This window comes from Mustela nivalis, assembly GCF_964662115.1.
Source record: "Mustela nivalis genome assembly, chromosome: 2".
Lineage (NCBI taxonomy): Eukaryota > Metazoa > Chordata > Mammalia > Carnivora > Mustelidae > Mustela > Mustela nivalis.
The window spans coordinates 139939370-139966615 of NC_139021.1; the positions used below are offsets into that span (position 1 = coordinate 139939370).

The window sequence follows — 27246 nt, forward strand, 5'->3', positions numbered from 1 at the left end:
GGCTCAGAAGCCCATTTCACAGACCCGGACACTGAAGTCCTCCACTCGCAGCGCTGGCCCACGAACCTGCACCCCGAGGACACCGAGTGTGGAAGCTTTTCTCCGTCCACCGACGGACAGGTCATTAATTCCATCGGACGGTGTCTGGCCCTGAGAGAGGGACGCAGGGGTGGTGTCTGACTTTTACAGAAACTTCTTTTCTGCTAATGGGGTCCCAGCAATGTTAAAAGATACTAAAAAAAAAAAAAAAAGGAAAATCGTGACTTTTATTCAGATATAAAATGAGTATATGCTCAAGATTTTCTTTAGCTCACTGATCACGAGGGAACCAGAAAGAAGTGACAACCAGTCGGAAGAACAGACACACATCTGGAACATTGGCAAGGAAGGGCGGAGGTGAAGCTGGCTTCTTACACAGACACACACACACACAAGCTGGCTTCTTACACACACACAGACACACACACACACACATACACACCGTAACTGAACCTGTAACAGGAATCATTTGAATATCTGTACATGAGAATTATTTTAATTGCTCTCTACAATTTACACACTTGTAAAATGGCTTGAAGGCTAGGAAAGACCCAGAGCCCCAATCTGAATCATGGGGTGCCTGGGTGGCTCAGTCAGTTAAGCCTCTGCCTTCCACTGAGGTCATGACCCTGGAGGAGAGCCTGCTTCTCCCTCCCTCTCTGCCCGCAGCTCCCCCTGCTTGTGCTCTCCCTCTGTCAAATAAATAAATTTTTTAAAAATCCTTAAAAAAGTCAGAATCACAGTGCTCAGCAAATAGTTAAGCTCTGTACTAGATAGTGTTAGATAAAGCCTGGAGGAGGAAGCAGAGAAGTAATTCTCAACATCGCCTATGTCTGCCTCCAGGGGTTAACGGTCTAGAAGTGTGGTCAGATTAATAAACCGCAGCTCAGCTTTGATGATTTACTTCCACACAGACAACCTCTCTGGTCTTCACTGCAACTCTGTGAAGGGTGCCTCCTATATCCCTCCTGTAGATCAGGACACGGAAGCTCTGAGATGTTAAGAACCTTGCCCATAGTCACGTAGCTGGTAAATGCGGAGGCTGGATGTGAATCCAGTTCTCCCACCTCTGCGTGCCAGCCCTTCCATAAGGATAGATTTACACTTGGTCCCTGAGGGCCGGATTTTCTTTCCGCATCTAAGCAAACCCAGAATAAGAGGTGGGTGAGTTTTTCAGTGAACTTCACATCTCCATGTCCCCTCCAGTTTAGAACACAATTGTTGAACACTACCCCACGCAAAATGTGCAAAAAGAAATAATAAGTTAACTGTTAGTGTAAACAAAAACTGGAAGCTACAGCCATACCTTCTGCGCTGCAGAGTTCTGAGTGGCTGGCTTCACCCCTCTCATCCACTAGTGCAGACCCTTATCCACCAGGCATCCCCAACCGGGGCTCCCTGGAACCCTTGCAGGTGCAGGCCACCTCACCGCCTTCTGGGTTCCTGCCTATGGCTGTGCAGTTGCCCTCTACAGCCACCACCCTAGCCAGGGACTGTCACTCCTCACTTCCTCCTCCAGAGAATAGCCACAGGCACCGAGATTCCTGGGCTTACCTAGCGGACCTGGATCTAAAACTCTCCTGGGGATAAATAAGGAGGCCCAGAGAATCAGCTCAGAAAGACATTTTTTAGAATGGCAACAATGTCTCACACTCAGTAGAACACTCCTCAGTAGCTCAGCCAGGTGAGAAGTTGTCAAAGAAAAACTGAACCCACAGGGATTCTTAATATTTTTTATCTGCAAAGAAAACTACACATACGCTATACTTTCTCGTGGTTGTAGAGTCACGAAGGAATAAAGCATGCGGAGTAAAGCCTGAAACTCCTCCCTTTCACCAGTCCCCCAGCCCTGGGCCCAGCTAGTCCAGTCCAGCTCCCCCAGCGTGGCGGACTTCCAGTTCCTGGTCTACGCATTTTCGCCCACTAATATATATACGTGGGATGGAATAATAGGTATTTTGGGGATTTTCTTTCTCATTCATATTCATCTTAAGCATGATATTTAATGTTGAAGGTCATTCTGTTAGTACACATAAATTCACGCCATTCCTTTGAGGAGTTGCCACGTATCTCATGAATGGACACACCAGTATCTGTCCAGACAATCCTCTGTTGATGGTTTGCTTCCTTTTCCCCCCAATAGAAAGCGGCTTCAATGGAAATCCTTTTGTATATATCTCTATGTACGTCACACACTCATGTGTTTCTGAAAGCTGGATTCCTAAAAAGAATTGTCGAGGCAGAGGGAGTTTGACATTTTGGTGGATATGCCAAAAACTCTTACTGACCTCCAAGGGAGGAGATAGGCACTGAGTCCTGCTCCCCACCCCACACCCCCCACACCCCAGGGGTGGGGTGCAGGGGTTGCCCCACTGAATTCCCTCCTAATTAATGTTGGAGCCGTGCTGCAGGGGGCGCCATTGACATAAAATACTTCTGGAGGGGGGCGCCAAAGCCCCAGATGTTCCAGCCAGGCACATTCTCCAACGCTGGATATTTATTTCTTTAAAATTTGAAAATTTGAAGACGAAAATTGTGACCTTGTTTTCATTACATCCTATATATTATGAATGAAGTTGAGCTTTATTTGCTTAGTCAAATATTTTTTTCTCTTTTCCCTCCTTTTACATATTCTGATTATTAATCCCGTGCATGTGATGTGTGTTGGCAATGTTTCCTTCCATTCTTCCTCTGTCTTTAACTTTCTTTGTGGTGTCTTTCATCATAAAGACGTTTTAGATATTGAGGTAGCCAAGTCTCTCAGTCTGTTCTTTTATGGCTTCTGGGTTTTACAACTTGTTTATGATTCTCACATCAAGACTACAAAAATATTTTCCAATATTTTTGCCAACTAGCATAGAGCATTTCTTAAGGTATAATCTGACCCATCTAGAATTTTTATGTGGTTGCAAAGAAAGATTCAAACTTAATTTTTTTTTTCCCCACATGGGCATCTAAATATCCTAACACACCTTCTTGCATAGCCACTAATCTGACTATAAAATAAGAGAGCTATTCATTCCCAAGTAGAGTTCCGGAAAAATCTCTAGCCATCATGTCTGTCATAAGGTCAAAGAAGGAAAAATAAAAGAACCTTATCATTTCAACAAGTACTGAAACACTATTATTTGATGAAATTAAACAGCTATCCCAGACTAAAACACAACAACAAATTCTGAGAGGTAGAAATAAAGGAAGTAAAGGGACATTTCCTTAACAGGTTAGCCACGTTTGCTTCACATGAGCAGTTCACACATACCCAAGGGAGAGAGGGGAGGAGTTCCCTGTTAGGCTAGGGATAAGGTAAAGACGAAACCACGGGGCACCTGGGTGGCTCGGTCGATTTAGCGTTGGACTCTTGGTCTCAGCTCAGATCTTGATCTCAGGGTTGTGAGTTCAAACCCTGCACTGAGCTCCATGCAATGGAAAAAAAAAAAAAAAAGACCCAACTGTAGTCACTATTTATGCGCAGTGTGATCCATGCAATGAAGCACAAATGAAGAGGTATTCTGAAGGCGACAAAGCTTGCTAATAGTCGAAGGGTCCATTGCTTTCTTAGAAAATCCAGCAGAAGCAGGACGATGTGAGTTACTGCGTGAACTGGCTGGACCGAGATGGGTGTCTGGAAATCAGTTTAGTTCCACATACCAACAGAAATCAGCCAAAACACGCACAGGAAAACTTCTGGGCTACATGATATTACACAGTTTGTTAATATCCTCCTTCCAACATTCTCTGGAAATGATAAAAAATGATTAAAAATGGGGTAAATTGGCATCAGTGCCAGGAACTAGGGAAACACGTGGACCCTATGCCAGGCCTCAAGGCAAGTTGGAGGTCAGCTGGGCAAATGACAATGTGTGTCATTGTGTCTTCTTACTCTGTTACTTGCTGACCTCCTTGGAACCTGGTCTTAAGCAAAGGCTGTCCATGGGTTTTCTCATTTAATCCTTGTGCCAATAAACCTATATGGTGCGTATGCTTACCTCCATTTTTCTAATAAGATATGCTTGGTCAAGGTCAGAGTGGGGCCGACCCCGGGTCAGAAGCCAGGTAGATCTGATTCTAAAATCCATGCTTTTAAGTCATATCAGGCCTCTTGACTCTCAGGCCCCACGCCAGTAAGTAGGTAGTTAGAAGTCTAGGTGGAGGTGAGTAAAGGGCAAATGGGGGGGGGGGCGTTTGGGGGTTCAGAGGGGCAAGTTCTTGGTAATTGGGGGGAAACACCCATGGCATCCCATGCAAGTGAAGGACTGTAACTTGCAGAGTCTTTTCATTCAAGATTTCCCATCAACCTGGCCCTTTGTGTCACGATCCTCAAAGTGAGGAGAGAAGTTAAGAGGTGACCCAAGGTCACACAGGTCCCATGTAGAAATGTGGGCATTTGCTCCCAGGGAGCCCTCGCTTCCGCAGACCACGTTGCAGAATGCATGGGCTTCCTACTGTGATGTGTTGTGGGGGAGGAAGGGAGGGGAGCTGGGCAGATGCTTGCTCTCCTAGCGCACACCCAAGGCAAGGGGCCAAGGGACACAGGAAATGGGGGCTGGCCATCTCTCAGCCCAGTGGAAAGGGCCTCAGTGGCTACAAGTGTTGGAGCTGGGTTACACAAAGCCTCCTTGTCTCTGCACAGGCCAGGTGTGGTCCAGGAGAGTGCTCTGGGCTGGGTGAGCCGGGCCACATCCTCTCCACATAGTTGGAGGGGGCTGCTAGCCCAGCGGCACGGAAGCCAAGGTGAGAGGAAGCGAAGCAATGAGATAGGGACGTGGATGTCTCCGTCGCAGGGCAGAAAGCGGTGGGGGGTGGGGGTGGTGCCTGGGTGGCTCAGTGGGTTTGCGGCTTGGGTCATGATCTCAGGGTCCTAGGATCAAGTCCCCCATGGAGCTCTTTGCTCAGCAGGGAGCCTGCTTCCCTCTCTCTCTCTGCCTGCCTTTCTGCCTACTTGTGATCTCTCTCAGTCAAATAAATAAAATCTTTAAAAAAAAAATTTTTTTTTTGTTTTGTTTTTAGTTCTGCTCCCTTTCTTGCATGCAGTCCTGAATCTTCCCAGATAGGAGATGTAAGGACATGGTAAAATTGCTGAGTATAGGGAGATAAATGGGGGTGGGGAGAAGTTGAATATTAACAATGATGATATCAATAATCACAGCCCGGGAGCTGACCTGCACTGACTCCAACTGTATTCTCTTAATCCTAGTGGAGAAAGGCTGTGAGCTGTAACTGAAAGATCATGCAAATTGGTATTGACCTTTATCAACTCCATTCTGCCCCCGCCCAAGCTGCACGCTGAGGTCTAGACTTACCTGGGTTCAGGGCCCGGACCCTTGATCCAGGTCCAGCTGAGGGTGTAGGGTGGGAAGGGATTATTTTAGGCCCACCCAGCTAGAAGGGTGGGGAGGTGTAGGAAAAGGAATTGACTTGCCCAAGGCTACCCCTTGCTGGGATGGGCCAGGTTACCTCAGTAAAGGTCAATGTCAGTTACTGATCTTTCAGGTGCCTTGTAGATGTTCTCAAGGAGGACTAGGGAAAGAACTAAACTCTAATGCCCCAGGCTACCATTTTTGTAATGAATTGTAATGATCAGGGCTTCTGTTTTATGCATTATTAAAAGATACTTTTTTTTTTTAAAGATTTTATTTATTTATTTGACAGAGATTACAAGTAGGCAGAGGGGCAGGCAGAGAGAGAGGAGGAAGCAGGCTCCCTGCTGAGCAGAGAGCCCACTGCGGGGCTCGATCCCAGGACCCTGAGATCATGACCTGAGCCGAAAGCAGAGGCTTTAACCCACTGAGCCACCCAGGCATCCCTAAAAGATACTTTTTTACAAAAGATTTTATTTATTTGACAGAGAGAGACATTGAGTAGGAACACAAGAAGGGGGAGTGGGAGAGAGAGAAGCAGGCTTCCCTAGGAGCAGGGAGCCCAACGCAGGTCTCGATCCCAGCACCCTGGGACCATGACCTGAGCCAAAGGCAGATGCTTAATGACTGAGCCACCCAAGCGCCCCTACATTTTTTTTTTTTTAAAGGGGAAATGGTGTCTCACTAACAGGTATAACACAAACATGTTCAAGATTTCATTTCACTGATTCAATAAGGGAACAAGGCTGATTATAATTGGTTCAAAGGAGAAGTTTAAAAGCACAAGTGTATAGAAGTAAAAGAATACTGAAACAAATGCATGAATGAAAGCAAAACCAGCTTCTTCCAGAGTGGGAACTTCTTCTCGTCAGGACAGAATGTGAACATCTAGAGACAAGAATTACATTTCATTGCTATCAGTCACCTCCATTTTATAAAATTGCAAAACAGCAATTCTTGGAATCAAAACCAACATGCAGAACAGGGTGTTACAGGCAATGCATAGTTTTCCACTGAAAGAAAATTTCCTACGGTTTCCTCCCCTTCCCATCAAAAACAATTCATCTCTTCCCACGTAACCGTCCATAGTATCACATCAAACACATCTAATTGTTTCTGGCACCTCTCTTTTTATAAGGCGAAGTAACAAATCTCTCGTGATCTTCCTTGGGCTTTCTGGGAGGTCTCGGATATCCTTACGATTTCACTTTGTTTTACATTTAGGATTGATTTGAGGAAGGCCAGAATCCAGGAGGAGTTTGAAACACTACTAAGGTAGGCTCATGGGCACCTGACAAGTAATATTTGTCTACCTACTTGAAAATGACACTAAAGAAAATGACATAACTGTAAAGCACTGTAGCTCTCTCCTAAGCAAGAAACCTGGTTTTCTTAAATAATAGAAGTCATAATAAAATCAACGTAAAAGTCATATAATTATTCTGATAAAACTTGGAGTCTCTGCTCTCTAGGAAGATCACATGGGGAAAAAAATAATGCTTTATATCATGGGCAACAATAAAACAGGAAACCAAGAAAACGGGGCCATCAACATTAAGCAAATTTTTCTAATATTTTAAACACATTTCATAGTGTCTCCGACTCAGGCGTTTTAAACCAAGGCAAACAAAATTCATTTTAAGTCTTTCATTACGCTCTTTCATATTTTACAATACACTGACGCTTTAGGATTGATCTCAGAGGACCCATGAGGTCAGAACTAATTTTGTAACACTGCTAAGATGCTATTAACTTGCAACACATTCATTTTTGCTATTTTCAAATGAATTACTAAATAAGGATTAACCTTTTTTTTTTTCAGTTTCAGTTTCCAAGACAATAAATATCACTAGCTATAACCCACAAAAAAGGCCGGTGGGTGTCCTCAGTATCCTTGAAGAATACAAGGGAGTGTCACCAAACAAGCAAACCAAAAACAAACAAACAACCCCCCCCAAACCAATGTAAATATTGCTCTTTTAGGAAAAAACTACTCTTTTCCTGGTAAAACAGAAGCATACACGATTGCATTCCTCTAAAACTATTGCTCTTAAGCATAGAGTCAGTCATGCTCATTGATTATAACTTTTAAGCAAAGCAGCTTCTGTTTCGCAGAGAAAACCAGAGGTTGGAATACTCGTGAAGGTCCACTGTCCCCCATTAGCATTGTAGCAGACAAACGGAATTCACAAGGACACAAATACAATTTTCTGCCACCACATGCATGGCCTATAGTACAGTTTTTCCAAGTGGCAAAAATGAATACATTCATTAAAAGACACAAAGATATAGGCTATCTGTAGCATATAGAAAAAGAAGCAAAAGTATATAGAATTATGCTTAGGATGCACGTCTCGGTATCCCATTTTGCTTAGAAATAATCTACATATCCAGTGAACAGACACTAATCAAATCAATCAGTGCAAGGTTTTAAGTTGCCTAAAGATCCTAGAAATTATTTTCAAGACAATACACTACAAAATATAACTCTGAAAATAAAATTCATCAGCCTAACAATATAATTTTTGTTAAACACGGATTTGCACTTACGAATTTAAACATGTAAGACAGTGCTAGCTTATTTGATGAGTAAATATATGTAAGTTTAAGAAAAAGCACACACAAGCAGAATAAAAATCCATGCTCCTGTATACATATCAAGAGTTATTTTTTATTCATATATAAGCAAATAAACATGCATACATTGTTTCATTACCAATGTTAGCATATTTGTACACTTTATTTCCACTTACTTTTTAGAGATCTATTTCAGCACATAAAAGAACTTTTTTCTTTTACAGCTGCATAAGATTTTATTATATCCTATCACAAATAATGCTGCAGTGAAAAACCCTGTCCACACATTATTTGCATGTATCAGAATATATCTGTATTTCGGGTTTCTGAGACTATATGCATTGCCATTTTGTTTGATAATGCCAAACTGATTTACAGAAGTGACTCCAGCATACACTCACATCAGCAGCGTGTAAAAGTGCCTTTTCCTCACACAAGCTCCCATGAGTATATTATAAAACTCTTAGATATCTTCCTCAATATCATAGATGGGAAACTATTTTCTGAGGCTAATTTTAACCTGAATTTCTTTTATTATGAGTGAGGTTGAGTATCTTTTAAAATATCTAGAACTGTAGTGCCTGGGTGGCTCAGTTGGTTGAACATCTGACTCTTGGTTTTGGCTCAGGTCAGGATCTCAGGGTCCAGAGATCAAGATCCACGGTGGGCTCCCAGCTCAGTGCAGAGTTTGCTTGTCCCTTTCCCTCTGCTCCTCCCCCAACCCATGCATGATCTCTTTCTTTCTCTGTCTCAAATAAATAAATAGTCCTTTAAAAAAAAATCCAGAGCCATTTGTATTTCCTTTTCTGTGACCTAGGTAGCCATATCATTTACTCCTTTTTCTATTGTGTTGTAAAGCTTTTTCTTTTTTTTCTTTTTTTTTTTAAAGATTTTATTTATTTATTTGACAGAGAGAAATTACAAGTACACTGAGAGGCAGGCAGAGAGAGAGAGAGAAGGAAGCAGGCTCCCTGCTGAGCAGAGAGCCCGATGCGGGACTTGATCCCAGGACCCTGAGATCATGACCTGAGCCGAAGGCAGCGGCTTAACCCACTGAGCCACCCAGGTGCCCCTGTAAAGCTTTTTCTTATTGAATTGTGGGAGTTCTTTATATATTAAGGAAGTTCACCTTTGTCTATGATATGAACTGCACATGTTTATCCCAGTTTCATGATTGTTTTTTCAGTCTGCTTATGGTAATTTTAACATAGAATTTAGAAATTCTACATAATACAATTTACCACTATTTCTATTTAATATCTTTTTATGACTTTTGTGTGTGTGTTTTTTAAAGTTCCCATATATTTATTTGACAGACAGAGATCACAAGTAGGCAGAGAGGCAGGCAGAGAGAGAGGAGGAAGCAGGCTCCCTGACAAGCAGAGAGCCTGTTTCGGGGCTCGATCCCAGGATGCTGGGATCACGACCTGAGCTGAAGGCAGAGGCTTTAACCCACTGAGCCACCCAGGCGCCCGACTTTTGTGTTTTATATCATAATTAGACAAACCTTTCCCACTCCAAGCCTTTAAAAAACTACACCAGAGTGTGCTCTTTGTCAGGTTTCCCCATGGCATACCATGGTTGGGCCCATAAAGGGTGGAAGGTGAGGTGCAGCCCATCAACCTCATCTTCAGATACTTGCAAAATAGATCTCGGATTCAGGTGTGGCTTTACAAGCAAGTAAATGTTCAGATAGAGGACCATACCATTGGTTTTGATGAATATATGAACTTCGTATTAGATGATGCAGAAGAGATTCATTCCAAAAACAAAGTCGAGAAACAACTGGGTCGGATCATGCTAAAAGAGGTAATACTACCCTGCTTGAAAGTATCTCCAACTAGAAATGATGGATGAAGTGAGAGATTCTCAAGAAGGCAAACAGGGTTTTTCTTTGGGGTTGTCCTTAGTTGGAAGTATAGTTCGAAAACACTCGTTCATATTGTTTTGATTACCTTTGTGTTATTATCAGATGACAGCAAATGTTGTGGGGTTGTTTTTATTTAAAAAAAAAACACGCACATAGATTCTTTTTTTTTTCTAATTCTTCATGGTTTCTTTTTTTTTTTTTTTTACATTGGAATCTTGAGGTAAATGTGATTACCTAATCTTGTATTTTTTCAGATGACTATCTAGTTTCCCCAGTGACATTAATTGAACAACACTTGTTTCCTTTACTGATTTAAAAGGTCATCTTCAGGATATATCAAACTCCTCTATAAACTTCGATATGTTTCTGGATTTCCTATTCTGTTTATCTGATATGTTGTTAATTTGTGAGCCTGCTTTTCATTACTGAAACTTTGTAATGTATTGTAATATCTGATAGGGACAGTTACTCTTCCTCTTCTCTTCTAGATTTTCCCCTGATTCTTCTTGACTTTATTTTCCTATAGGAACTTTAGAATCAGCTCTTCTGATTATCAAAAGTTCCCATTTGTATTTCCTTTGTAGCTTATTAAATTTATAGAATAATTTAGGGGAAATTGACATCTCCAGGATCTTGATTCTTCCTACTCAAGAGCATAGAACATCTTTGCATTTGTTCCAGTCTTCTTTTGTGTCCCCCATAGCATTCCCAAGTGTTCTTCAGGGAGACAGCATCAGTTAGCTTTCACTTTATAATAAACCATCTCCACACTTAATGATGATTTTTTTTTTCTTTCTTTCTTTCTTTCTTTCTTTCTTTCTTTCTTTCTTTGACACAGAGAGAGATCACAAGTAGATGGAGAGGCAGGCAGAGAGAGAGAAAGAGAGGGAAGCAGGCTCCCCGCTGGGCAGAGAGCCCGATGCGGGACTCGATCCCAGGACCCTGAGATCATGACCTGAGCCGAAGGCGTGGCTTAACCCACTGAGCCACCCAGGCGCCCCTTAATGATGGTTTAAACATCAAATATTCTTGAGCTCATGATTCTGCTGTTTACCAGTGTAGGCTGGGCTCAGCTGAGTGGTTCTTCCGTTGGTCTCTGCTGAGCTCAGGTGGACTAACTTATGAACCTGTGAGCTGCTGTGGGACAGCTGGCACTAGCAGGTGATGATGGCCTTGTTTGGGAGGATTAGAATAGCCTTCAGAAGGTCAATTTGGGCTTTCTGCATGGTGTCTCATGCACATTGAGATTTGGGATTAGCTCTTTGAAATTATATGCAAAGTTGCATGTACATGTAGGGGTGGGAATGTGTGTGTACTCAGGGCATAGCTTCCATGCTTTTATCAAATCCTAAAAGGGGTCCTCGATCCAAAAGGGACTGAGTACCAAAGGCTGTGATCCTCTTGCTGCAGAATTGAGATAAAGGTTTTTGTTCTCCCTTTGCAACAGTGGAAAGCATCCTCCAACCCTGGGTTCCTAAGTAATCCATTCTATGTCACCGTGAGCTGCTGGGGGGATGCTCCCATTCTGCCCATCCTCAGAATGAAGGAGGGAGCCTTTCCTCCCACCCTCTGGGCAGAAGTCTCATCCTTTCCAGCTCGGATGGGTCTAGTACTGACCCATTGCTCAGATTTAGTTCTCCCGATGGCTCTGCCTTTATATCAGATTGTAAGTCTCATATTCTGTTGGCAGGAATGTAGATTTGTACATTCGTGGAGGTCCATGTGCCAATGTCGACAGCAATGTTAAATGTGCACATTAACTCTGCAATTCTACTTCCAGGAATCTAGTCCTTAGAAAATGAAACAAACGTCCAAAAATGGTATATGGTATTCTAAGGAAATGTTTCAATGAATGAACTCTATCTACATATGCCAGCATGGAATCACATCCAAGACTTACTTTTGCAAAAAGAAAGCATCTTGGGAGAGCAAAGGGGGGACTGAGCCCTGTCTCCCTAAACTCTGAGAGTTCCCTGGTTCACAGAGCAATGGAGAACAGGGCTTCGGCCCTGGCTTTGGGGCACTGGGCACAGTCCCTGGGCTTGAAGGGCAGGTGACACCAGTTGGGGGTGATGCTGACAAAGTCTCTAAGTTCATCTGAGGGTGAGGAGGGACATGCAGCAGGTGCCAGAGATCAGGGCACAGACACCCAGACCTACTAATGCCCCCTTCACCAAAACATTTCCCGTGAGGGAGTCCCATCACCATCCCCATTTTACAAATGGGATTAAGAAGGGATAAAAAACCTGCCCAAGGTCTCTGTGGACTGCAAAGCCTGCTCTTGACTGTGGATGTGCTCCAGGCTCCTGAAGGGCACTTACTAAAGGGCTGGTCCTTAAGCCAGCTTGTGACCTAAAGTTACACAGGCCTTGGGCACTCTTTAAATCATAATGAAATTGAGAATTTTGTACCCCAAATTTGAAAACCACTGAACTAAGAGAACATAAAAAGGAAGGAAGGAAGGAAGGAAAGGAGGGAGGGAAACAAGAAGGAAGAAGAGAGTATAGGCAAGAATCTTTGCCCTGGAATAATTCTGCTTTTAACTCAGTTCCCTAGGACTGAAAGGGTAGATGAGGGGAGAATTTTAAACTGTTCCTACCCATCACAGATTTTTTTTTTTATGAAACTTTATGAAATTTTTATTCCCTTATGAGCCTAAAATATATTGAGGAATTTGTGTGTTGTGAAGCTTAAATGGGAGAGCGGGTCACAGGTTTCCAAATGAGGTATAAATGTAGTTTGTAGACTTAGTGTTCCAGCGATGGCTGTCCCCTCAGGGCTGCCGGTGAGCAGGAAGTCCCAGCCCCAGCAGGTAAGGACTAGGGAGAATTCTGGTGGCCTGATGGCTGGGGCCAAAGCATGGTAGGCAGGAATATGTCATTGTGGGTCATTCTTAGTAAGGAGATTTGCCTCAAAGCAGAAATGGTGATTCAGGCTCAGTAAGAGAGGTGATTTGGTTGTAAGGGAGCAAGATTAGGTAAGAATTTTTACAATAGGCAGAAACTGAACTTTAAATAATTACCAGGCTGGTGAATCCCCAGGTTGCTGTGGTTGATCCGTGCGCCCTCATGAGAAAATATGTCTCTTTGGATCTCAGAACAGAGGGACTGTCAGTGACGTATGTGAGCCCCCACAGTAACCTGCTTCCCTAAAAACAAAATCAAACAAAACGTCAAGCACTGGCCTGGAAGGCAGGACACAAGGCAGCTGGTTTCCCAGCTCTGCATCTTACTTGCTGTGTGAATCTGGATCGTTAGCTCACCGTCAGGGCATTATCTTCCCCTCTGTGAAGGAAGGTGGTGGGTGCGAGGGGCCCAGACCATCTGAGGTTCCCAGCATGATGGTCGCTCCTTCCTGCTCTCCGCCACAGCAAGGCCTGGGAAAGCAGCCTTGTTGGCAAGCCCGCCGTCCCCATTCCACCCCACTCCAGCGGGAGGCACTGCATCACCTCACACTCACAACCCAGGCTGGGGAAGGCATGCCTATCCCAGCAGCCACAGAGGCTGAAGGCAAAATGAGGGGTGGCGGTTAAGATGCGGGGGAGTCAGAGCCACGTGTTTTCGCCATGTCGGCTCTGCCTCTTTCTAGACGTGAGATCTCTGGGAAGCAACTTGCGATCTCTGGTCTGAGTGTCCTCTGCAAAATGGGAATGCTAATAATACCCGAGATAAGATATGTGTAATGCTTGGAACAGTGCTGGGCACATGTTACCTAACCAATAATAATTAATATTATTATTATTGTTTTTATTACTCAAAGTTAAATCTTAATTTCCTACCTAATGTAGGAATTCTCTCTAGGGCCATACCAGACAAGGGGCTATTCTTACTCTTCTTGAATACTACCATTGATGGGGAACTCACTGCTTATCCAAGTAAATTGTTCCACTACTGAATAGTGCTTCTGGAATTTTAAGGAATTTTAAAGCTGGAAACTTATAAGTCATCCAGTTTAATCATCTCAAGAGGAAACCCAGGTTCTAGAGATGAAATGATTTGTTCAGTATAGTAATTTGGCAGCTGCTACCCTCTTCTGCCTTCTGGACTTACCAACTCCATTTTCCTTAGTGCATCTGAGAGCCTTGGTGTCGAATCCACCAGTGCCTCCCACCCTCCCCAAAGAACGATTCCTGGAGGCCCCAGGCTCTCTGTTTGCGCAGCCTCTTCAGATCCCAGGCAATATTAAAGGCTCACTGATCCCAGGATAAGAATTATTTTGGAACTAAATGATGAAGGCCAAGTTGTCCTTGCTACATTCTGCAAGACAATCCCCTCCCCCTGCCTCAGTATCACAGAGATGATTCCGCTTCGCTCTATTCCTGGGGACACCCTTTTGGTTGCCCTGCCCCCTCTAGCCCCAGTGGTCTCTTAATCTCCACCTTGATCCTGCTTGAAGATGCCTGGTCTCTGGCTCACAGGCCACGAAGGCCAGTGTCCATTTACCTCCCTGCTCCCCCTGCTCCCCTGGTCTGGGTGTCCTGATTACGGCTGACCTGTTTGGGGTTGTCTCCCAGGGCCTTCCAGCCAGTCCTTGGTCAGACTCACGTTCAGATGGAAATGTCTTTCCTACTCGATGCCATTGCAAAGAGATATTTCAAATGGATCGCTTGCTTGAAGTACAGATGGAAAATTTCCAGCTAAGGAATTAGATGGTGGAGTCCATTTTGAATATGTATTTCATGGAGCCGTATACTTCACTGTGAACAGATTAACACCAAGGAATGATTTTATGCTACGTTTACGTCGGTCATCCAGAAACAAAGGGCCATGAACGCGCATTACAAGCATAGGCTTCGGACTTGGAGGGATCCAGGCTTGATTCCCGGTTCTGTCACGCCCTTGCTCTGTTAGAGAGCTACACAATTTCATTAGGTCCCAGTTTGCTAACTGGGAAAATGGGAGCAGCGCCTACTTCCTAAGGGTTAGTGAGGTTTAAAGGAAAGAATGCAAGCAAGGCTCTAAACACAATTCCTGGCTCTCAGGAAGAGTTCAATGAACATTTGCTCTTATTATTATCAAGATAGAAGCCATTCTGTGAGATCCCCGCAGTTTCAAAGGATATCATGGGACCCCTTAAGGAATTTAGGCCTGTAGCCAACAGTGTGTTTTGCAACAGGCGTGACAGGCCACCAGGACAACACTAGTGACACACAGAACACTGAATTCCATAATATATTTATTTTCAGTTTCCTAGGAAATGTTCTGTAATACCCAGAGCATAAGCCTAGCAAGCCCGCCAAGAGTGAAAGGTTGGTCAATGCTATAAATGCCCCCATTCCTTCCACATATGCAACATATTATTGCTGCATCTTCCATCAATGGCAAGAAAACCCCTAGGTCTGCAGAGTGTTCGCAGTGTTTGTACATTGCTATGGGGACAGTATCAAAGGCAGGCACTCATCCCATAGGCAGGATGTGGGGGTTTAGGGCAGCTAACGGGGATGGAAATAATTCTCTTTATGCACCATTCTTGGACAATATGTGTAAAATATTTGGGCAGTGAGGCATGCTGTTGACTGACATGCTGTTGACTGACTGACACAGACAAGACTTTGGACCTTTCACCCAACAGTGCTGGCAGGCAGCTTTGTTGAAATACGGAGGATTCAGGGACCTAGGTCTGCCCTCAAATTGGCTGGTTGACACTGGTGGTCACTTTGCCTCACAAGCACTCAGTTTCTCCTTAATGTGAGATGAGTGGGGTGTCCCGCTGAAAATTTTGGCAGCTCCTTCCAGCATTCTTTATGAGTGGACTTCAAGCATAATTTCGGCTCATATCCTGTGTCGTTTAATGCCATTCTAAATTGAGCAAAATTAAGGTAGATTTTTGGAGGCATCCAAGTTGAGCTCTGCTAGTTGGCCAGCCTGGACTTTCTTTTTCTGTTGTTACCTGTCTTATTCACAGACAGATAGGTTCCAGCTGCTTCTCACACTGCATCGGAGACAGTTTTTTCCCCCTTCCAAGGGAGCAATGTGGAATGTTAGCAATTCAGCTCTTGTTGGCAAATTGTTAGACAGTAAATGAAAATCAGATTAAGTTACCAAACTCACACTGTCCTTGAAGTCCTTCTCAAGAAGCCAGATTTTAGTGGTAATTGACATATTGCAACATGATTGGGTCTTTAAGTCCTAATATTTCACAATATGATTAATTAACATTAAAGATACTTGCTCACAAAACAACAATGGACATTTTGCAAGAATGGGGATCATGACCTGAGACGAAGGCAGAGGCTTTAACCCACTGAGCCACCCAGGTGCCCCAAGGAGCATTTTCTTTATCAGATCTTGTCTTTTTTTGGATGATTTCATTTCCCAGGAGTAAGAAAGTTAAAGTAAATTAATCCAACTTGGGGTTTTTCTGAGGTTATATCAGGGGAACAGTTTCATTTCATTGAGATTTTAGAGGACTCTAGAGGCTTAGAAAGTGGAAAGTTTTTCAAAATTTTGTTCTTAGCTCGATATACCACTTTCCCAGGGATGGGCCCCCCAAATCCTATGTCAGGTGTTTTGTGAAAGAGCCTTGGCCCGTTTTTGTCTGGAAAATCTACTCCAAGGTGGGTATCTATTGGCAGAACTGACACCTAAGGAAAAGGCAAAATAAAAATATGTATTTACTTTCATTTGCAAAATTACACACAGGAGGGCTATATCAAAATTAATGATGTCTGTTATGGGTAAGGGTAAATAAAAAGGTAAATAAAGGGTAGATAAAGAATAAATAAGATTGAATTTTCCCTGTTGCCTTCTTTTTTCTTAGAATATCCTTAAAAAAGTATATTTGTGGATATATAATAATAATGTAATAAATATATATTATACTTTTGTATTTTTCAGTATATTTATTAGTAATCTGTATTTATGAGTCCTTTTCCTGTCCCTTTGATATGCTTAGAAACCTTATATAAAAGCTAACTAAGCCTCTCTTTTTCTTCTTAGAGAGGGTCTCATGGTGCAGTGTAGACTAATGACTAGTGCTGTGGGGTTGCTTGAGGCCTAGGGAATGCTTCTCTATATTATAGATGATATTACCCTCATTTATAGTAACATCAAGATTTCAAATTTTAGTGGCAATTTTCATTAACTAATTTCTGTTTACTAGGAACATCTCGTGCAATAGCTTTGTACAAAGAAAAAGTGAAAAGTCCTTTTGTTAGAGAAAAGCTAGATCTGAGTAGTGGAAGGAACATCCCTGAAGCTGAATCCCAAGTCCTTGAAGGGGAATGAAGCTGAAGGCAGGGGCGGTGATTTAAAAAAATGCTACACATTTTAAGCCTGGGAGCTCAGGCCTTGAGCTCCTGACCTTGTGGTTTCCAAGACCTTGGGCTTGATAGATCAGGAGCCACAGGTGCAGAACATGCGCTCTCCTCTTCCATTTCTGCCCCAAGGTAACCCCTAGACTCATTATGATACACTTGCATTGCGGGTACAGCCCTGCTCCCCCAGGAGAAAGCCTCCCCAGACCATTCTGGAACCAAGCTTGCAGGGTCAAAAACTTCCCCACCCAACTATGGGAGGAGTTTCCCAAAAGACTGGAAGCAGCCTCCTATAGAGACCACCCCACTGTACTTCACAGCTCTTTGCAGCCCAGATAGACCCAGTAATATCCAATTTCAAAACAACTTCAAGGAACCCGCCTGCTCTCCCACCTTGAGAGCACACTTTGCTGTAATAAACTGCTTTGTGCTTGCTACTATCCCACTGGTTGTCTTTATTGGAGCATGGAAACCCATGTAAATCTTTTCATGGGGCATCCAAGGACTGAAATCTCCATGCATATAATGCAGACTCTCCCACCCATGACACTGTCATGAACATTTCCTTGAATAGCATTAGGGTGCCAAACGCATTTTCCCTAATCCACCTTCAGGATTCACTACAAACAAAAATGAGGCAAATGAATATATTCAATCCTATTAAGAAAGTTTAGAAGCCACCTTAAAATGTTTATAGAAATTACAAATACGGTGCGGGGGAGGGCACTTGGATGGCTCAGTCTGTTACACATCTGCCTTCAGCTCAGGTCATGATCCCAGGGTCCTGGAATCGAGTATCACACTGGGCTCCTTGCTCAGCAGGGAGCCTGCTTCTTCCTCTGCCTGCTGCTCCCCCTGCTTGTGCTCTCTCGCTCTGACAAAATTATTAAGAAGAAATTTCAAATACAGTATTTTGGGTAGGATCTTCAAGCATCCACTGTGGGATCAGGATAGATTCTTCGTCATAGAGAAGTGTGAAATAATTATAGTTTCTCACTGCCCAACATTCCCAATTTGATGTGGATACTCTGACTTGTAGAGAGGTCTCATATGTTTATAAATTTATTACTTGGCTACCCTACTAGCAACTTTTTGCCTGTGCCAAAAAGGGAATGAGATAACTGACATTTATGCTGAACTAAGAACTTTGATTAACAAGGCTCCAGAAAGGGCCCAGACAGAGATGAAAAATGTGACCACACATTTCTATCAAAGGCAGTTTCTCCAACTTCTCTTTTGTCTTTTCAGACCCTCCACGTAAATATGTAGGGCTCTCAGGGGCACCTGGGTGGCTCAGTGGATTAAGCCGCTGCCTTCAGCTCAGGTCATGATCTCAGGGTCCTGGGATCGAGCCCCGCATCGTGGCTCTCTGCTCAGCGGGGAGCCTACTTCCCCTCTCTCTCTCTGCCAAACTCTGCCTACTTTTGATCTCTGTCAAATAAATAAATAAAATCTTTAAGAAAAAAATATGTAGGGCTCTCAGATGGCAAGTTGTTTTGTTCAAGAACCTCTTTATGTATCTGAAATATGACCTCTTAAGTCCAAGCCTTGTTTTAAAACCTTGGCTTAAAAGTCATGTTTAGACGTGGCTCGCATGGGGTCCTGAACAAGCGGGATGTTTATAAGGAAACACTGCACACTAGCCTATTGCCATTGAAGTGCTGAGGTCATTAGTCATGGGTTTTTCCATCGGTCTTTTCTTTTTTGTTCTTCCAAACTATACCTGCTCCTGACATCTCCAGGGTAGGGGCAGGAGGTAAGAAAACAGTTTAATTTGTCTGCCTTCCTAAGTTGCTTCCACTGAGATGACTCTGGCCTTTTCTCATTTGAACTCAACAAGGATGTTTCTCCCACATTCCCATTACAGCTTCAGTACGAAGACAACGTCTCCATTTCTGTTCATTTTTTGCTTCACAGACTTAACGTCTACACTCCTGGGCTGCAAAAGATGGACTCCAGCTGGAGTCTGGACTCTGTGTGATGACTTACTTCACCTCGATGTGATGCAGTTTATGGGCCTATAAAACGACCCTCACCATTTGCTCATTAAGATTCTTTTTTGCTGTAAGCCATGATAATACCCCAAATGAGGTGATAGGATTTTATACTTCTGGCATTTAAAAAGTAAAAGTACTGCTCTCACTTGCTGCATGGATTTATCAGGTGCTCAACAAATAAAAATGAAAACGAAAGGAGGACAAATGCTGCAATGAAAGGAGACAGTGTGCGCGGAGTGAAGTGGGCTCGGGGCAGCTCTCTAAGCATAACGAGGGTCACATGCTCTACAGTGAGGGCATGCTACCTTATCAATAAAAAACGTCTTGATATCTGAACTGTACAAACAGTTCCATAATAGAGTCTACTTAGAAAAAAGCAGAATCAAGGGACAGTATAACAAAATGGACATACAAAAAAAGCATTTGAATAGAGAAGACAATTCACAGCAATTTATTCAAGTTAATTCATTTCACTCAATAATCTGCCATAGTGTTGCTGTCACCATTCATTCATATTACTGTCATTATTGTTTCTTTTTCAAGAGGACCATGCTTTTAAAAACTCTGTTGGATTTCCATGATGTTTAACTCGATGGCTAAAAATTTTCTTCTTAGGGCACCTGGGTGGCTCAGTGGGTTAAGTGTCTGCCTTTGTCTCAGGTCATGATCCCAGGGTCCTGGGATTAAGCCCTGTATTGGGCTCCCTGCTCAGCAGGGAGCCTGCTTCTCCCTCTCCCACTCCCCCTGCTTCTGCTCTGTCAAATAACTAAAATCTTTAAAAAAATTTTTTTTTCCTCTACCAAAAGGCAATCCCTTCATGACAAGAGAAACAGGAAAAACTGTAATTTAGTTGTAGAAAGTCATCTCCCCCAAAAGCAATTCATAGTCCAGAATGTTTCAGGGTTGTACTTTTACTTGGGGTCTCTTTTGGCGGCAAAGGGCTCTCATAAATGTTTGCTTAAAATAGAAAATGTGCCCTACTGCATCATAGAAGGAAAATACGGTCTAGTCCCTACAGAACTAGGGACTGCCTAGGTGGTCCTCCAAGAAACAACCCTAGTGGCTCCTAGGTGACAGAGTCATCCTGCCAAGATCAGGGAACAGAGTCAGTGACCCTCCTGCCCTGACCAGTCAATAGTTAAAAAGGTCTACTCAGGTGAATGGGAGAGGTAGTCACTAGCTTCCAGTTTGAATTTCTAGCTCAGGAACATCTGTGTTTGAGTAAGGCAGAGCTGGAGGGAGAGGCTACAGAGATTGGAGAAAATGACTAAGAATAGGCAAGTGTGAAAAAGACACAGGTTTCCTACCAGGGACCCTGAGAAAGGGGGCACCACCAGTCAAGGGCAGTCCTGTGCTTTTCTATGAGAAGAGAATACACCAAGTAGGTTCTATAGTTTTCATAGAACAACTGGAATGATAGTGAACAAACGGAAAGTTAATGCAGTTTTCGGTCTGTGGTTCAGAAAACACTGACAGAACACCTGTGTGTAAGGCAATGGGACAGGTGCTGAAAAAAAAAAAAAAATCAAGCTAAGATGTGATCCTGACTGGAAGGAGTCATCTAGCAGTGGCTATCAGACCCCTGCACACCACAGAGTGCTGTGTCCTCAGGGCCATGCAGAGGGAAGGATGGCTTCTGGCTAGCTCGATCAGGGAAGGCATTTCCAATCCTTTCCTCTAGGTACCCAGTGTGTCCTCTGTGCCTCCAGGTTACTGCTGGGCCTGGCTCATGCCACGCACTTGCTTATCTTCCTTATCTTTCTTGGTGTGTGAGAAATGGAAGTTTGAGAGGATAAGATCCTGCTTCCTAGGTGCCTAGTGTGTGTGGAATTGACGTGCTGTGGAAATGTCACTCTGTTTTGGTTCAGAAAGGTGGAAAAAAATGGGAGAAAGGAGAGCTAAGATGTGGCAGTCTGGGTATGGTGTCTTGGTCAGAAGGTGGGAGCAAAGTTATACCAAGAAGCCGTTTTAATACAAGCTTAAACCAGATGACACAAGGAGCACGAACACGACTAGGAACCTCAAGAGGGTAGCTGGAAGCCCTTGGCCAAACAGGTGAGTCTACAGAACTGGAAAGTTTAAATCCTTTCCTATCATTTAGTCACGCTTGACCAGAGCATATGAAAGAATAATGAATGATTAGAGGGTCTTAAATTTCTGGAAAAGTAGGAAGATAAGTAACTCAGCATCCCCCTCCTCACCCCAAAACAGTGAAGCTGAACGTCAATAGTGTAAAGAAAGCTTTTGAATATCTTCTTTAAGTCTGTTTCTGGCGTTTTGGTCTGTAAGCTATCAAGATGGAGAGAGATGCTATCCCGAAGAGGAAAGTTTGTAGGAACCAGAGTAGTTGAGCCCGACCATCTGTGATGCCTTTGGACCTTAAAAAAAACAAAACAAAACAAAACAAAAAGAACTTAGCCACCAGAATTTTAATGTTGCAGTTTCATAAGGATTACTGTTTACCATTAAAAAAAAAAAAAAGTATTCCTTCTATGTACTTTCATTAGGTTTATTTTGCCATTCTCCTCCAGCTTCTAAACTTGCACGGTTTGTTTTCATTTTTCTTGTGCTTTTAGGATGTGCATTTAGCAGTGTGGCTACTGCCTAGGGTACGGTATTATTAAACCATTTCTCATGAGATTCTGAAGAGCAAAAAGTAAAAAAGCTTCAGAACCAGGATGGCTTTAGAGGAAGTGTCTTGAAGGTAGAGCCAATGTAAATTCTAGCTTGTCAACAACTAGCTGTGACGCTGGGAAAGTCACTCATTCTCTCTCAGAATCTGTTTCCTCCTCTGAAACACAGGAGTATCGGTGCTCAGTCAGTTAAGTGTCTGCCTTCAGCTCAGATCATGATCCCAGAGTCCTGGGATTGAGTTCCTCGTCAGGCTCCCCATTCAGCTGGGAGTCTGCTTCTCCCCTTCCCTGCCCTTGTGCTCTTTCAAATAAATAAATAAAAATCTTAAAAGAAAAAGAAAGAAAAATAGGAATGTCAGTATTTATCTCAGCAAGTTTTGAGATGATTTATGAAATAACATACACAAATACTTAGTAAAAGGCTGGCACGTAGTAATAATAAACACCTGTTGTAGTCATTCAAGCTAAACCACTTAAAACAAAGCTCAAAAGAAAATGACCCAACTATAGTGAATGGCTTGCTAGTCTCATCTGTATATAAAGTCTCATGTGGATGACTTCTAATTTAAAACAAAATTTTAAAACAATGCATGCAGAAATGATACAATTTTCTGTACTAACAGATTAAAGGAGAAAAATCATATGATCATACTGATAAATGCAAAAGCATTTGAAAAATGCTTCTGTTCTGAATATAAGTTCTCAGCAAAATCAGAAACATGATGGAACTTCCTTATGCTGACAGAGGTGGTCTGCATGACCCTAGAAAAAACACAAGGCAAAATGTTGAAAGCTTTTCCTTTAATCAGCAACAACGGAAGGGCCATGATGTATGAGAAATTCATGTTCTTATAGTATTACTTATAATAATAAAAATGAGAGACCTAAAAGTCTGTGGGGGGGGGTGGATTTGTGAAATGCACTAAGGCATCATAGAATACTGCGCACCAAGAAAATGAATGAGGTAAACTCACTGGTCCAGATATGGAGAAAGAGGGCTTCCTGCTCAGCAGGGAGCCTGCTTCCCCCTCTCCCTCTGCTGCTCCCCATGCTTGTGCTCTCTTGCTCTCTCTGAGGAAGGAAGGAAGGAAGGAATGAAGGGAGGAAGGAAGGAAGAAAAGAGGGAGGGAGGGAAAAACTCCCCCTAATCAGAGATCCAGAGAGGAAACAGCCCATGGCAGGTTGGAGGAGGCATCTATCTGAAGGAACCATCAAGGGAACTACAGAAGGGGGATCTCTAATGATGGCTGGCTTCTCAAAACTCCACCAGGACCCTTAGAGAAAAAAAAAAGCCACCACCGGGTATGCAACATCCATAGCTCCCAGCTGCCTGACCCTGTCTCCCCTAACTGCTCCCACCCCAGCGGGCCACAAGCTGCTGTTTCTAGCGAATAGAAAAAAGAGGGGGCCTGAGAGAGAAGCTACCAACTATACTCTCTTCCCCACAGCAGGCTCCTGAGTCCCAGCTGGATGAGAAAAGACAAGGTGACTTACATACCAGTTTATGCTTTTAATAAATAGACTGGACTGACTGGAGGATATCCAATAGTGACTGGCAATACCAGTAACTGGGCTAGGTAGGCAGACAACAACCCACAGGGTGAGAGGACCTGGAGAGGGAGCAAAGCTGCTTTCTGCTCCTCTCCTAGGGAGATAAACAGGAAGATAGAGTAACATCATTTCTTAAAAGCACTTAGCAAGTGTCTGGCATAGTGTGCACTCAAAAAAATATTACTTTTATTATAAAAACATGGTTGTTCTGAAGTATCTAATTTATTTGAGAGAGAGAGAGGGCATGAGAGGGGAGAAGGTCAGAGGGTGAAGCAGACTCCCCATGGAGCTGGGAGCCCAATGCAGGACTCGATCCAGGACTCTGGGATCATGACCGGAGCCAAAGGTAGTTGCTCAATCAACTGAGTCACCCAGGCCAGGTGCCCTGTTCTGAAGTATCTTATCTCTCCCTTTTAGAAGCAATACAACCGTTATAGAGGTCACAGTTCATCTTGACCAGAAGTTAACTGCAAAGTAATAGGCATTACTATAACCACCTCTTCATGTCGCTAGACTGTCTGCACAGGCTTACATGAAGTACTAATGTCAAGAGAATCTTTCCTAGGACCCTCACAAAGTATTAACCTATATTGGCACCTGCAAACAGGGTTGAGCTGGGAGGCTTTTCTAACTTGCAGTGCATCCCAGAGTTATTTGTGAAGCTGGGAAAAAATGACAGATTCCCATTTCAGAGGCAAGGCCTCCCCAATCAGGATCTCTGGGTCTGGACACCAGACATGTCTATTTCAAAAACTGACTCACCTACTCAGGTGAGTCAGTTGTGAAACTAGGATTGAGAATCACTGGCCTACGTCAATACACTGGCTCTTTTTCAAACTAGAAGGTAACCTCCAAATCTTTTGCTATAGTTGGAGAATATACAGAGAATTTCGTTTTTAATGAGGAAAAAATAATCTAAATTAAGTAGTTAATTAACTAACACAAACAAAATGAATCCATTCATTAAACAGTTACAGAGTACTCCTTCCGGGCTAGGCTCAGTATTAGGTGTGGAGATTCAACTCTACCCTGAGAACGCTCTCGGCCTACAAACGCATGAATTATTTAAATGTGGCTACTCTCAGCTTTTATTAGATACCAAGAGAAAAACGATAAAGAGCTATTAAAAACACCTACTTGCACAAAACCATGGCGTACAGGGACTCTCCCACGTGAATCAGCCAGGCAAGCCAATACCTGAAACAAAGTCAGCCTAGTTTAAGGTGATGGTTATCTGCTGAGAAATCTAACACAGAAACCTCAAAAAGGTGCCTTAATGTGAACCAGTAACACTCTCACATAACTTAAGGCAAGTGTAGGCCTTCTAGATCTACAGCACGACTGAGCTGCAGAGTCCACATCCCATTTCCAGAGCCCTCTTACCCATTGTGCAGGAAGGAATGATGATGGTCCACCAAGTACTGAGTGAAGAGGCCCAAGGGCCCGAGGCTCTGATAAGGGATACTCTGGGGCCAGAAAACAACCCACTGCAAGAGAACCAGAAACACAAAATACCTATTAAGTCACTTAAATTGGCAAATGTTTACTTCCAAGAGACTATGAAATAATCCTGATTCTACAAGAAGAAACTAGAGATGAAAATCTCTGAACTAAGTCATCTGTGCTTCCATTCTCCACTTCTGCAGTTTTCTAAAAGCTATTCCAGGGGGAGATTTATGGGGAGGAAGCTATATGATTATCAGACTCAGTGCCCAGGCTAGATGACTTCTTTTTTTTAGATTTTATTTATTTATCAGGGGCAGGGGGAGCGAGCACAGGCAGACAGAATGGCAGGCAGAGGCAGAGGGAGAAGCAGGCTCCCTGCTGAGCAAGGAGCCCGATGTGGGACTGGATCCCAGGACCCTGGGATCATGACCTGAGCTGAAGGCAGCTGCTTAACCAACTGAGCCACCCAGGCGTCCCAGGCTAGATGACTTCTATACTTAGTGAATTCCACCCAAAATATTATTTTATACAGATTGTTAATAAACTTTAGGTTTCTGTGCCCTGGATAGTTTCTTCATCGCAGAAGCTATGGCTAATTTAATTTCGAATCCTTTTTCCTTCTTTCACTTCTGCATCTAAACCTGGGAATGAGGGCACCTGGGTGGCTCGGTGGGTTAAGCCTCTGCCTTCGGCTCAGGTCATGATCTCAGGGTCCTGGGATAGAGGCCCACATGGGGCTCTCTGCTCAGCAGGGAGCCTGCTTCCTCCTGTCTCTCTGCCTGCTTGTGACCTCTCTGTCAAATAAATAAATAAATAATCTTTAAAACAAATAAATAAAAAATAAAACTGGGAATGATCCACTTCACAGAGTTGGAAAATAAGAGCTTCAAGCTTGTGAAGTGCTAATAGCAAATACTTAATCACATTAGTTTTTGTCATCTGAGCAACTTTCCCTTAGTCTCTATATTGTCATCTCTGCCAGCTGAGGTATTTCTGAGAATTAAGTGCCAACAGGTCCAAAATTTATTGTCCCATTCAGATCTCAGCCAAGAGCTGCACTCCTTCTCCCATTATGTCTTACGCATCGCAAATTTAAAGAAAGCATAAAATACCACTGCATCCTCCAAAACCAAAAGGAATGGAATGGGCAGCACCTGCCAGCTCCATAATATCCTAAATTGAATGCTATCCAGTGTTCCGTAATATCCCAATAATGCCAGCTCCATGGTATCCCAATTTGCAGTCCCCAAAGCTTAACTCCATCTATTTTCTAGTCAGGAACACAGAATCGTGGGACAGAAACGCACCTCTGAAACACTTGAGTTCAACACCATTTTACGGGTGAGGACATCAGAGCCAAGGTGAGCAGATCTGACAGCAACCACCACTGTGGACGCGACAACACATTTCTAAGCCCCAGTGTCCAGGATCTCCTGGTCAAGATCTCAACAGATGAGCCTCCCTTCCCTTAGCTCACGTCCCCAACTTGGTTCCCAACCTACTTTTCCCGGTGTCTTCCCTAGCATCCTTTAAACGAACTCTGTCAGCCGGACAAAAGTCGCTTCTCCTCTCCGCAGAGATCCCGTCTTCTTCATTCCCCATCGACGCCCGGACACTGACAAACGCCCTATCCCTCCTTCAGCTCTAACCGCGTTTTCCAAACAATCCCAACTGCCTCGACACTCCGCTTCGGAAGCCCGATCCTGCCCGACCCGGCCCACGGCAGCCTGTCAGCGTGACTTCCCCCTCGCTCAACGCCGCTCTCTCCCGGTAGAGTCGTCGTGACCGCGGAGGGACGAGGACGCCAAGGAGAGGACGCGAGAGCAAAACCATCCCGCGAGCCCACCGACCTCCCGCCCACGCTAGTCACCGAGGCCACGGCCGGGGGCGCAGACGCAAGCGCAAGACCGCGCCCCTAGGGCGCCTCTCGCCCTGCGAGGGCCCGGCGGGCCGAAAGGGATGCGCCGCCCCAGCCGCACGCCTCACCGCGAAATAGCCCAGTGCCAGGACGGTGACCAGCGAAGGCAAACGTCTCGCCGGACGGAAGTAGGCGGCGGCAGGCCTGCCGACCTCGGACCTCGTCACCACCATCTTGAAAGACCTACTGAGTCTTGGGATGGGGAGCAGTGCCCGCCCCCACTCCCTTACCGAGAAAGCCTGAACAACTGGTTTCGCGGGACGGCGGCCAGAGGCGGAACGCGCGGACGAGCGCGCCGGCGTCTTCTTCCCGGGCCTGGCCCCGTCTCCCCCCGGGGCTCCGGGCGCGCAGAGCCGGATTGCGCCTGCGCGACCCCTCGGCCGGCGGACGCGGGTCCCACGCCGCGGGGACCGCTCGCTGCTCTCGGCCTGCGCTCCGCCGGAGCTGCCCTTACCGTGTAATACCCGAAGGAGAGGGTGATGACGGTGAACCAGAACAGACTGCCTCTCTGGAAGTACGCCTTACCGCCCGCCGCCGTCCCCATTGTTGCGGCACATCCCCGAGAACGCGAGACTGGGCGCTCCGCGGCGCGGGGGTGGGGCA

General features: G+C 44.2%; 1 protein-coding gene across 10 annotated transcripts; it reads right to left on the reverse strand.

Annotated features, from left to right (window-relative positions):
* Positions 1-144: 144 nt before the first annotated feature.
* TMEM254 (transmembrane protein 254) lies at positions 145-27246 on the reverse strand. 10 transcript variants are annotated; one of them, XR_014307688.1, is made up of 8 exons: positions 26228-26705; positions 26033-26112; positions 24663-24766; positions 24417-24476; positions 14388-14539; positions 12866-12991; positions 3366-3774; positions 156-233 (listed from the first exon to the last, which is right to left on the reverse strand). XR_014307688.1 is itself a non-coding variant. In XM_082718843.1 (5 exons), exons 1-5 carry the CDS (start codon positions 26325-26327, stop codon positions 21353-21355), a joined length of 465 nt encoding a protein of 154 aa, XP_082574969.1. In that variant the 5' UTR covers positions 26328-26724; the 3' UTR covers positions 19518-21352. The 10 variants fall into 10 exon arrangements, 3 of the variants coding, with proteins under 3 accessions (XP_082574969.1, XP_082574971.1, XP_082574970.1); XR_014307687.1 differs by lacking the exon at positions 3366-3774 and having other exon boundaries at positions 145-233; XR_014307689.1 differs by lacking the exon at positions 156-233 and having other exon boundaries at positions 2604-3774.